General features: G+C 57.6%; 1 protein-coding gene across 1 annotated transcript in view; it reads left to right on the forward strand.

The window, feature by feature from the left end:
* FAIM2 (Fas apoptotic inhibitory molecule 2) overlaps window positions 1-12,418 on the forward strand; it is a 29,536-nt gene that overhangs the window by 9,368 nt on the left and 7,750 nt on the right. The window contains exons 6-11 of the mRNA XM_057702791.1: window positions 3,898-3,948; window positions 4,304-4,343; window positions 4,858-4,895; window positions 5,452-5,539; window positions 5,824-5,919; window positions 7,920-7,973. Coding sequence (XP_057558774.1) covers window positions 3,898-3,948; window positions 4,304-4,343; window positions 4,858-4,895; window positions 5,452-5,539; window positions 5,824-5,919; window positions 7,920-7,973 — 367 coding nt within the window. The remainder of the gene's footprint in view (window positions 1-3,897; window positions 3,949-4,303; window positions 4,344-4,857; window positions 4,896-5,451; window positions 5,540-5,823; window positions 5,920-7,919; window positions 7,974-12,418) is intronic.

A 12,418-nucleotide genomic window follows, 5' to 3' on the forward strand; every position in this document is an offset into this window, starting at 1 on the left:
GTTGCTCTGCCCCACCGTGCCCCCTCCCCATCTCACACTCCAGTCCTGAGTCTGCCTCTGGGTCTGAGACGTAGCAGGTCCGACACCTGGTGGGTCTCACTTCCTCCAACCACCAAGCCCTTACTAGCAATAAGAGTAAAACAGGTCTTTTTCGGTGTATGAGGCCCTGTGCCGTGGGATTTGCAGGTCATCTTCCTTTGATCTTTAACAACACCCCTACCAGGCAGATGCTATTATTATCCCCATTTTATACATGAGAAAATCGAGGCTCAGAGAGAAGACGTTGCTTCCTAAGCAGCAGAGCCAGGATCGAAGCCTGTCTTTCTGATTGCGACGCTCATACACGTCGCCTCCGTGCTCCGCTGCTTCGCGCACAGCCGGGGCCTGGTCTTGGAGCAGCGTACGTTGGGGGAGGATACTGGGTTTGGACGCTGGCCTTCACCTGAGCCTCGTGCCTCGGTCTTGACATTCTGGAAGCAGACCGTGGCTCCAGCTCAGGCCCTGGGGCCCCGGCTCTGACGGGCACGTCTGTCTTTCACTTCTTTCGTGACTCAGTCCCCGCTCCCTGGGATGGCAGCCTTCCAGTGCACCCCCCCCCCCAGCCCCCGCTTTCTCCAGGCCCCAGTCGTCTCCCTCAGTGGGCTCTTGCCTTATTGTCTGATTGCTCCCTCTGAGCCGCGGCAACAGGAGCTGCGGGCCTCCCTACGGTGGGGAGGAGTAAGAGCTGTGGGGTGGAGGTGGGGGACCAGGCAGAGGAGGAAAAGTGTGAGACCAGACTTGGGGGAGGTGGGTCTGAGCCTTTGCAGGAAGCTGCCAGTTAGCCAGGTTCTAGTTAAAATAATAACAACTCCCATCTTCAAGTCCCTACCCTGGGCCAGGCCCTGTGCTCAAGGCTGGACGGCATGCTCTCCTTCAGTCCGTGCTACAGCCCAGTGAGTTGGTACCAGGGTTCCTGTTTTACAAAGCAGGAAGCTGGGGCTCTGCAGTTAAGTAGCTTGTTTAAGGTCACACAATAGTGGTGGCAGAGTTGGGATGTGAAATGTGAGGGTCAGGGTCCCAAACTGCCCCATACACTCCAGGTCATCTGCCCCTCTGGCCTTCCTCCTGACCACTCGTCTTGAGGGTTGAGGAGCTCTGGACCAGCGAGAAAAGGAGGCTGGGCCCTGCCCTCAGGACGTTTCCAGTCTGGCCAGGGAGACAGGGCCCACCCCTAGGATACACATAGACAAGAGTATTATTATTATTGTTATTGTTGAAGTGACTGACCGGTGACTCAGGGGAGACCAAAAGAGAACAAATGCTGGGGTGTTTCTTAACCGCTGGGGCAGGATGACTCCACAGTCCCTCGTGGGGCAGGATGGGCTGCAGCCCTGGCCCTGGCGCTGAGAACCCCTCCATCACTTTGACAGCAGTGACGCATCATTTGAGAACCACCGAAGGATAGGAAAGGGTGAAGATGGAGGGCTCCCGTTCACCAAATTCAATAGGCTTGTCTCAACTCCTACATTCCCTGTGCTTTCATATTTCATCCAGAAATATTTAAAGGTCGCTTAACCTATGCCAGGCCCCAGGTTAGACGATGGGTTGTTCCGGATGCTACACCTGGGTGGGGATCCGATGAGCAGGCCCGTGGGGTGTGGGGTGCAGGCTTCAGCTGAGTTATGTCCGTGGTGCACAGAGGAAGCCCTTCCAACCCCGGGCATCCTCGCCAGTTGGTCCTTTCCAGCAGGGGCAAAGCGTGCAGGGCACACTGGGAGGGTGCAGAGGGCAATGAGAGGGTAAAATGGAGGGGCGGAGTGTGGCGCGGGATGGGCTGCAGAGGTAGGCGGGGGTGGATCACACAGGACATTGCCAGGTCTTTGGAATTTTAAACAGAAGAGTCACATGACGGGATCTGCCTATAGCTTGGGGAATGGAAGGCAGGGCTGGAGGCAGAAGGACCAGCTAGACAGAGGTGGCCCAACCTAAAAGGGTGGTTGTGGGAATGGAGAGAAGGGGACAGATTTGAGAGTTGCCTGGGTAGAGGATCAACAGGTCCAGGTGACTAGTTGGGTGCGGCAGGGTGAGAGTCAAGGGTGACCGAGGTCGCTGGTTGGGTGACTCGGAGGCTGCATGACATCCTCTGCAATAGGGGATGCAGGAGAAGGAGCAGGGAAGAGGGCACGTTTGGCTCTACGTTGATGCATTTGGCACATTTCTGAACAGCCACGTCTGCCTGGTAGGCAGTTGGTTAATCAGGTCTGAGGTTGAGAAAGAAATTCTAGATCAGAAACATGGGCGTGTGAGTCACGAGCATCTGCCTGATAAAGGGAGTCCTACGAAAAAGTCCACCCAAGGGGAGCGTGAAGGGAGACAGTCTGATGGGAGAGACCCTGCGCTGAAGGAGGTTGAGAAGCAGTGACCAGGGAGGTAGGAGGGGACCCAAGGCTGTGTCATTGTGGAACCAGGGAAACAACGGGAGAGATCAGATGTGAGAGGCCAGGTAGGGTAAGGATGGACAAGCGTCAGTTGGGCTCAACAAGGTCATAGTGATTGTGGCAAATCCAGCTCTCGTTAAGCGGGGCCAGGGCTGGTTTGTTGAGTTGAGGAGTAATTGTGAGATAGAGAAGATGCCGTGAGTGGAGACACCTTTTCCAAGAAGCTTGGCTGTGAGGGTGGACAAAGTGGCAGTAGCTGGAGCCGGGAAAGATGTTGCTTAAAGACGGAGAACAGCTGAGGAGGTCTGTGAGGGAGACGAGGTAGCAGTCAATGGCAGGGCAGTTGAGGGGGTGGGACCCAGAGGCTTGGGGGATTCACCTGAGATGGGAGGAGGAGCAGGAGGAAGGGCACACAGATACATGACCTGACGTTTGCAGGCGGCAGGCAGGGAGCCAGTGGAGCCCCACCTCATCGCGAATCTTTCTGGGACCCATCAGGCCAGACCGGGCAGGAGCGCGAGGCAGCCTGGGAGGTCTGCAGATGGAGGAGGATGGCTGGCATCGCTGCTGTGGGGGATGGGTGCGAGAACCGAGGAGGGGGATGGGGAAGGGTGACAGGTGCCACGTTGAGGGCACACTGGGAGCTGGAGACCATGCACTGGTGTTGGCACCAATCTAGGTAGACGTGAGCATGTCCCACCCTCAGCCCTCATCTCCCATCTCCTGAACTGGCCTCCACCTCCACCGCTCTCCAGAAAATCCTTAATCCTCAGTCCCTGTCTCTGGGCTCCACCTGAGCTTCCTGCCAGTCTCCCGATGGATACGGCCACTTGATCCAGAAATTCATGCCACAGGTACTTCTCGCTGTGCCAGGTGCTGGCAGGACAGACAAGATCATTAGAGGTATCGACAGGGCCAGGAAAGGCCTGAAGGAGGCAGTGTGGGGTGGTGGTGATAAGCTAGGATTCTGGAGCTGAATACCTGTGTTCTAACCCTGTGACTGCCATGTGGTAGCTGCATGACCTTGGACAAGTCACCTGGCCTCACTGTGCCTCAGTTATAAATTGAAGAACATGCTTCATAGAGAAGATATGAGAATTATCTTACCTGATACTCACAAAGCATGTAGCCCATGGAGAACACTGTGTGTGAGCTTTTAAAAATATATGTCAGTGAAAAGATATTTTCTGGGGGGAACCACGTTGGATTGGGTAGTTAGCTATCCCATGGCAGCCAAGATTCAGTATTTCTAGAAGCAGGCTCATCTTATTCCCCTCCCTCTTTTTTGGAATTGGACCATCAGCCTGCCCACTGCAAGGTTCTAGGATGATTGTGGGCTTAACCAACCCCTGCCCCTGCCCCGTGGCACCCTGACTGGTGCCCTGTGGGCAGGGGTGGCAGAGAGTGGGATGCTCGGGGGACTGGGTGGAGGGGCTTCGGGGAGGACCCGCTGACTCTCCCGTCCATCTGTCTCTCACAGCGCTGTCTTCTTTGCAACCTACCTGACGCTGGCTTGCTGTTCTGGACCCAGGTATGATGATAGCTTGAGGAGGAACTTGTGGGAACATGAGCAGGATCTGGAATGTCGTGGCCTCAGCCCTGCCTGCCACCAGGGCTGTGCCACCCCTAAGAGGGCCCCATCCCTCTCTGGGCTCCATCAAGCAGGCCTGCCCCTCCCTCCTTTACTTGGCACCTCAGAGGTAGGGGGAGGGTGAATGGACAGATGGGGGCACAAGGGGATGTGGCTGAAGGAAGAGGCTCCAAGGAGTGGGGGTGCGTTTGTCAAAGACCCCTCCATGCAGCGTGACCCAGCCTAGGCTACAGGCCCCGCCCCCCCCACCCTCCCCCCACTCCCACCTCCTCTGAGCTGGTGGCTTGCCTTACAGGAGGCATTTCCCCTGGAACCTGATCCTCCTGACCATCTTCGTAAGTGATGTGGGAGTGTCTGGGGGGCAGATGCTGAGTGGGGATGGAGGGAGGAGGGATAAAGTGTGAGTTTCTCGGGGGCCAGGAGTTGGGGACAGCCAATGTGAGGTCGGGGGGTGGGGGGGAGGCGGGGTATTTTCACCCCACTTCTTCTGCAGAGACATCCCACCCTCTCTTTCCAAGTGGGCTTTCTCTCCTCCCTCTGTCCACTCCCTCTTTCCATTGTGATTTTGTTTTTAAGAGGTTTGTGTGGGGACTCCTAGGGCTATGGATAACAGGAGCGAGGGGGGGTGGGGGTCTTAGAAAGGGGAAGAGCAGGGCTGCAAAAAAAGAAAGGGACAGCCGGCAAAAGGCCTGGTGGGATCCCCTTCACCAGGCAAAGTCTTGGAGGTAACTGTGTGTGTAAGCAAAGCAGACGTAGAGTTGAGGGGGTGCGCACAAAGGGTGGGGACCCGGGCTGGCCCTTGGAGGTGTCTGGGCCCCCGGCCCTCCCTCACCCTGTTTCTCCTTTCAGACCCTGTCCATGGCCTACCTCACTGGGATGTTGTCCAGGTAAAGGGGACAGGCGGAAGGGGACTGGCACTGCCTGAGGGGAGCTGCCCCAGACACCACCCCTCCTGGGAGCGTTGGGATGGGAGGGGTTCAGGCAGGCAGGAAATGTTGGCTTAGAGCCCGCTCCTCCTTGTACTCTGCCTCCAGGACCTGGCTGGGCTGGTGGGTGGGGGTGGGAGATGGAGGAGAGCGAGGTGACACCTCTCAAGCTGCAGCTGAGAAGTCCCCAGGTTCATGATCACACAGTTCCCTGTAAGCCACCTTCAGGCACCCGCACAAACCCCTCCTCACCCCCACTCCCACCTCCTCAAGATCCTTCTAATGAGATTTTGAGTCTAAGCATGTGGGGGAGGGTGAGTCCCAGTAGAAAGGATGGGGAGGCGGAGAGGGGGAGGAGCATGGGAAAGGGGAGAGGGTGGGGGCCAGAGGTCATGGGATCAGGTCCTGGCAGAAGGGGGTGGGCCTTGGAGGGGGGCCGAGGCTGGGGGGAGACCAGAAGCCCTGCCCCGAAGCTGACCCCCCTCCCCCCCCCCCCCCCGGCGTGCTGGTCCTGCAGCTACTACAACACCACATCCGTGCTTCTGTGCCTGAGCATCACGGCCCTCGTCTGCCTCTCAGTCACCGTCTTTAGCTTCCAGACCAAGGTCAGCCCTGGGGCCTGTGGGCAGGGGCGGGCAGGGGCATGGGGGCTCCAGGCTTGGATTCCTCAGCTGGGGACCGGGGCAGGGAGGCGGAGCGTCTGGGGAGGCCACCTGAGGTGGCAGGCGGGGGAGCGCCGGGTTCCGGGGGTGAGCGCAGGCGGGCGGGCTGCCGCAGAGGCCTCGGCCTCCCGGCCAGCACACGGCCCGGCCGGGGCCCCCCGGGAACGCCGGGCGCCTCTGAGCAGGCCCGCGGGGCCCGGCGGCCGACGCCCGTCCCGCCCCTGCAGGTGGACTTCACGTCCTGCCAGGGCGTGCTCTTCGTGCTGCTCATGACGCTCTTCTTCAGTGGACTCCTCCTGGCCGTCCTCCTGCCCTTCCAATACGTGAGTGCCCGGGTCTCCCAGCGGGCCCCGCGGCGGGGGAGGGGGAGGCACTATGGGCCTGAGGGCGCTGCTTTCTCCCACGCCCTCCAGGCAAGGCCCAGGGCCCAGGGCCCACGGCCCGCCATCCTGTCCTGCCCCTCCTGGCACCTGCCCTGGGCTTGCTGGCAGTGAAAGCAAACAACGAAACGAGGCTTTTCTTGGCAGGTCTGGGCACCTGCCCGCGCCACGAGCCACATCCGGCTTCACCTTTCCCATCCTCCCCACTGAGGTGGAGGTGAGGCCGAGGGGGAGGGTTCAGAGCATTGAGACCCGGCAGGCGAGGGGGCTCTGGAGCTCCGTGGGGCCACCGGGCCCGGAGGGGCCTTGAGGAGGGACCTCCTGGGACTCTCGGGAGATCCGTCAAGTTCAGAGAGGCAGGATCTGGCCGGCCGGGCAGGTGGGAAATTGGACAGTGGGGCTCTGAACATATCCCCCCCGATACGGGTGTCTGTGGCGGGGGCTCAGAGCATACCTCCGCCTCAAGAGGGTGTCCATGGGGACAGCCGAATCTCAGCTCTTTAAGACATGTCCGGGGACTTTCCTGGTGGCGCAATGGTTGGGAATCCGCCTGCCAATGCACGGAACACGGGTTTGAGCCCTGGTCCGGGAAGATCCCACATGCTGCGCTGCAACTACTGAAGCCCATGTGCCTAGAGCCCATGCCGCGCAACAAAAGAAGCCACCACAATAAGCACACGGCAATGCAGGGTAGCCCCTGCTCTCCAGAAACTGCAGAAAGCCCCCGCACAGCAACGAAGACCCAATGCAGCCAATTAAAAACAAAAACAAACAAAAAAAAACTGTCTGGCCTGCCCGGGAAATCCAGCTAGGACTGCTCAGGGCTCCGTGACCTATTCCAAGCCCTCAGGCTGCTGCAGGTAGAGAAGGGACAGGCTGAGGACATCACAGGAGGGGTTTGAACCCTGGGAACCCAAAAGAGCAGATGTTGGACCCCTGCTGAGGGCTCAGGGTTTATACCTGCCCCCAGGCTCCCCTTAGCTGCCTCTGGTGTGGGGGCAGGGTCCCCACTGCCCCTTTTCTGCCAAGCTAAGAGCAGCATTTCTCACTCCCCCTCCCCCACCCCGTCCTGTCCAGCCCCGGGATATTGGCTCCCAGTCCAAGACGGCAGGATTGGTTCTGGCATTTCCTTGGCTCTTCCAAGGATCCTGTTGACGCAGGGAGGAGCCGGAGCTGGCCTGGGGGCCCTCTGTGTATCTAGGATGGGGGGTACAGGAAGGGGCCCCAGAGCTTCAAAGAACCATTTATTGACCCGGGTCAGGCTGACGGGAAGCCGGTGTTTCCAGGAATCTTCTGGGGGAAAGCCCTACAGAGGGCATGGCTGGTTTGGCACCTCTTGCAAGGTTTCCACACATAGCTGGGTACCCCTGAGACCTGGCAGGAACAGAGGTTGGGAAGGGGGGCTGTTCCAGCCTCCGCAGGCAATGCCACCAGGCACAGCTGGCGGGGACACAGGATGCCCCCTCCCACCCCCGGGGTTTAAGTCTTTGTCCCCTCGTCCCTGAGCCCCTCACCCCCACAGGCAGAGCCAGGGAGCGCCCTACAGAAGGACAGACAGCACAGGGATGAGTGCACACTGGGAGGAGGGCGCAGCCTCGGGCCAGAGCCAGGCTGCGAGGATGACAGGGCTCCGGGAGGATGAGCCACCCTGGGCCAGCCTGAGCCTGGGGCTGTGTGTGGAGGGAAGTGCTGGCCAGTTGGGAGCTGCCCGGCCAGCCCCTCCATGGTCACTGTTGTCCTGGGGCTCCCCCACCCCTCTGCCCAGCACACGGAGGATTAAGGACCTCTCAGCCTGGGGCTGGGTTTGTGGGGGATGAGAGAGGGCCCGCACGGGGGAGGTCTGTCCCACATCCTGCATTCTCAGGATTGATCCCTTCTCCCTGCCCCTCTGCCCCACTGCCCCTCTCACTATTCCTGAGCCCACTTTTTGGTCTGCCCTGCAGGTGCCCTGGCTCCACGCAGTGTATGCCGTGCTGGGAGCAGGCGTGTTTACATTGGTGAGTGTGGCCCCCTGGGGGCCCTTCCTTCTCAGCCTCCCACCATCCCTGTCTTCCTCATCGTCCTCGTCTCTGAACCCTTGTGAAGCACCAGTGGGCAGGGAGGGGCTTAGTGCTGCTCAGGTCTCCAAGACAGACCAGCTGACCTGGGCAGAGGGGCAAGGAAGGTTGTAAAACCAGGACTGATGCTTTAGACAGAACTGGGAAGAGGTAGCCCTGGCTCCTGGGGAGGTTCAGTGCTGCTTGGAGGGGGGAGGAAGAGTGAGGGTGTCCCAGCCACATGGACTAAGTTAGTCCTTGCTCTCCTGGGGGTAATCTGGGAAGGCTTCTTGGTGCAGGGGAGATTCCAAGCACCTTGGGACAGATGCATTTAGACTGAGCTTGTCCTTGGCTGTCTGCACCAAACTGAGCGTGTTAATGACAATGATTAGGGTTATGACAACAATGAGAGCTGATATTTATTGACAACTTCTCCCACAGCAAGCTCCCCACGTCATAACTCTATAAAATACATTCTGTTGTTCTCAAATTAAGATTAGAAGCCTGAAGCTCAGAGACCTTGAATGACTTGCATACAACATACAGCATCCTAGGAAGTGGAGGGCCAGACTGGGACTCTCTACAGTCTGGCCCCGGAGCCCCCCTCGGGCTCTGAGCCTAGGTGGGGAAGGGAGTGGGACGGCAGGAGGCAGGTGCCCAGGAGACGGAAGGTGACCAGGGGCAGACGTCTGCCTGGAGCAGCCCAACCCAGGCCCTTCGCTCAGTGGGCTCCCGGCACCTGAATGTGATGGTGCTCCAGGACCCACCCAGGGGGACAAGTGTGCGTTGGTGACGTCTTGGGGGAGAGGGGCTTGGCATCCGAGATAAACATTCACTGCCAGCAGGTGCAGCGACCAGACTCTCCTCTCCCTCATGGGTGTTTTCAGCTCTGCTCAGGGTTGAACTCAGAGCCCTGGGCTCCGTCACAGGTTCCAGAGGCGTATGGGTGACAGAGTTGGGGAGCAGAGATGGGGGGGCTGGGGCTCAGAACTATGAGCGGCTTTGGTGGGAGGGTGGGTGAGGATCAAGCCAAGGATGGAGGTGGGGTCGGATTCATTCGTTCGTTTCCACAGGTCTTTATTGAGCACCTACAAGGTGTGAGGTGTGCGCTGTGTGCCCAGCATCCCACAGTCAGCGGGGAGAGCACCGTGCCCGGCACACGGTGCCGCTCAGTAAATATCTGTGGCGTAAATGACCTCCAGGCTCAGGAGTTGAGGGCTGGACAGGACTGAAAAGGGGTCTAGGGTAACTTCAAGCTTCTCATTTTGTAGATGAGAAAACTTCACCCCAAAGAAGTTAAGTGATTTGTCTAAGGTTTCTCTGCAAGATAATGGTAAATCAACTAAGTGTAGCCTTGGTCAAGACTAGGGTGACTAACATATCCCAGTTTACCCAGAACTTTCCCAGTTGTAGCTCGGAAAGTCTCACTTCTTAGGGGAGCCCCTAGGAGCTCCAAGGTTGGGCAAACTAGGACGGTTGATTATCCTACAACACTAACTTCTCTTGGCTCCTGGACCAGCACGCTTTCCTGCAGACAGTACTTGCTAAAGACAAATTTCGATGAAAAGGATGGGGTGGGTGCGGGGAGTTGGGCTAGGAGGAAAGGAAGAGGGAGGGTCACTGAGGGGAGTGAGATGGAGGAGGCCTCAGTGGACAGTGTTTGCCAGGGAGAAGTGGAAGAAGAGGGGTCCGTGCAGGGCAGAGCGGGAGGAGGGCAAGCGCTGATGGAGGGTCAGGGAGTTTACTTGGCTTCCTGCTGATGAGGACACTGCATGTGTGTCAGCTATGCAGGGAGGCTGTGCTTGTACAAGTAGGGTTGGATGAACAGTAATCCTTTAAATTTGTTTAGTAATCCCTCACGTTATTAGAATAATAAAAATAATCCCAACCATCTGTTCCACCCTTTACATTTTACAAAGCACTTTCACACCTATTACCTCATTGGATCTCCATCACAACCCAGGGAGGGAAATGGTGCTGCAGTTACAAGTCCTGCTTTCCACATCTGAAGTCCCAGGTGTTAAGGACCTGGCCTAGAGTCTCACTCCCAGTAAGGGGCAGGTTTAGGACAGGACCCAGGTGTCCTGTGCCCAGCCTGGTGCCATTTCCAGAATCCCCATCGTACCCCGCGAAGAGGACAACTTCTATTGGCATGAAGTGGGGAGAGGCTGGGGCAATCTCTCTGGCAATGTTCCCCCTCCCTCTCTCACACCATCAGTGTTGGCCTCTCTACTGGATTATTTCCATCAGTATAGAAACAGGCTTTAATATCTCCCAGCTGAAAAAACAGCAACACACAAAATACTCTTAACCCACATCTCCCTCTGACTCCTCCCCCCATTTAGAGCAAAGCTCCTTGTAAGGGAATCTATACTCTCTCATTCCTCTCCTCCCTTCCTCCCTTCTCCCTCTCTCCACCCAGTCCTTCTCCTGTTCTCTCTTAACGCTCTTAAAAATGCTCTCACCGAGGTCCCCAGTGGCCTCCCTGTGACTGAATCCAGCGGTCATTTCTCCGTCCTTACCTTGCTCGCCTCTCAGCAGCATTTGATACAATTGTTCATTCCCTCCCCACAGAAGCATCTTCTTCACTTGGTATCCAGGCACCAGCTCTCTCGGTTTCCTTCCTGCCTCGCGGGTCACACTGGAGGGCTCTAGGGCCGTGGACCTTCTGCACTCACTGACTAGGGGATCTCAGACTGTCTCAAGACTTTGAATACCATCTTGAATGATGATGACGCTAACTTTCACATCACTAGCCTGGAATCCCACCCTAGAATTTCCAGTTGCTTACTCTGTATCCCCATTTGGAAATCTAATAGGCACCTCAAACTTAATGTGCACAGAATTGAGCTCCTGTTCTTCCCCTGAACCCCTCCTCCCCCCACAGCCTTCCTCGTCTCTGTAGGTGGCAGCTCCATCCTTTCAGTCACTCAGGCCAGATGCCTTGATGGCACCTCAGTATCTCGCTCTCCCCACACCCCACGACTGGCCCAGTCACAAATCTGGTTGGCCCTGCCTTTTATCTAGAATCTAACCACTTCTCTCCACCATCACGGCTACTCCATGGTCCATGTTGCCATCACCTCCCACCTGGATTCTTGAAATGGCCTCCCATGGGTGCTGCCCCAACAGTCTGTGTCCAACCCCGCAGCCGCTAGAGTGATCCTGTTAGACGTGAACGAGGTCGGATCATTCCTCCGCTTGGCCTCCAGCAATCGCTCCCCACTGCCTGCAGGCCCTCACTCCCCATCACCCATTCTGCTGCAGCCACGCGGGCATCCTTGCTGCCCCTGAGGACGGCAGGCTCACTCCCAGCCCAGGGCCCCTGCACCCATGGTTGCCTCTGTCTCTTCCTTCCAGTCTGCTCACAGCTCCCTCTCTCCCCTCCTTCGGGTGTTCACTTAATTTAACAATCTTGAGTGCGGAGTGTGTACACACGCACGTGCAGGCACGCACGCCTGTCACTCCTTACACCCTTTTATTTCTCTCCATAGCACGTCTCACCGTCTGACATACTACATATTTTTCTGATTGGTTTGTTTATTGTTTGTCTCCGTCCAGCAAAATTTAAGTTCCTTGAAGGCAGGGATTTGGGTCTGGCTTGCTCATCGCTGCATCCCCAGTGCCTAGAATAGTGTGTGGTAACAGCAGGCACCCCTAGATGTTTGCAGAATGAACGGATGCCTGAGAGGCCAGGTCCCGCTGAGGAGCCGTCAGAGTGAGGCAAAGAAAGCACGGCTGCATAGCCGACTTAAGCCTCAGTCTTCTGTGAGTCACAGGGAGGAGGAAGCACTGCGCCTAATTACCTGTTAATGTCTCGTTAAGAGAGCAACACCCCAGCAGGCCTGGGCTGGGCTCAGCCTGCAGGTTATGTGAACATGGGCAGGAGCACGGTGGTGTCAATCTCCGAGCCCCATCCCCTGCCTTCCTTCACTTGACTCAGAGGAGGGACAAGCTGCAGCCCGTCCCCTGGGTCCTCTGGTGTAGGGAGAATTGAGGAGGGGCTGCTGGGCGCGGTCCCCTTCCTCCTCTCCGTTTCAGGTGGACGGAGGCCCACGGAGGCCCGGCCCCATAAGAACTGAGGTCCCTGTGTTTTTCCATTAACCTCAACTCAGAAGGTCCTTGACCTCAGTCTGACCCTGCTTCCAGCGTCACTTCTGTCCTTTGGAATCTGTGGTCCTGTAGCTTCAACTCATCCCCAGAACCAGGGCCCAGTCTCTCCGTCTGCCCATCCTGGCCCCTCCTAACCTAGCCTTTGAAGAATTCTCAGCACTGTGAGGAGCCCTCCCGGCACTGCAGCCAGGCAAGAATTTCACTCCGTGATCCCTGCCCCTCTTGCTGCTTTGAAGAGGATGTGTGAGAGAAGGGGGAAGAGAAGTGTCAGAGGAGGGCCCAGACGCCAGCGA

The sequence above is a fragment of the Hippopotamus amphibius genome, chromosome 12 (genome assembly GCF_030028045.1).
Source record: "Hippopotamus amphibius kiboko isolate mHipAmp2 chromosome 12, mHipAmp2.hap2, whole genome shotgun sequence".
Classification (NCBI taxonomy): Eukaryota; Metazoa; Chordata; class Mammalia; order Artiodactyla; family Hippopotamidae; genus Hippopotamus; species Hippopotamus amphibius.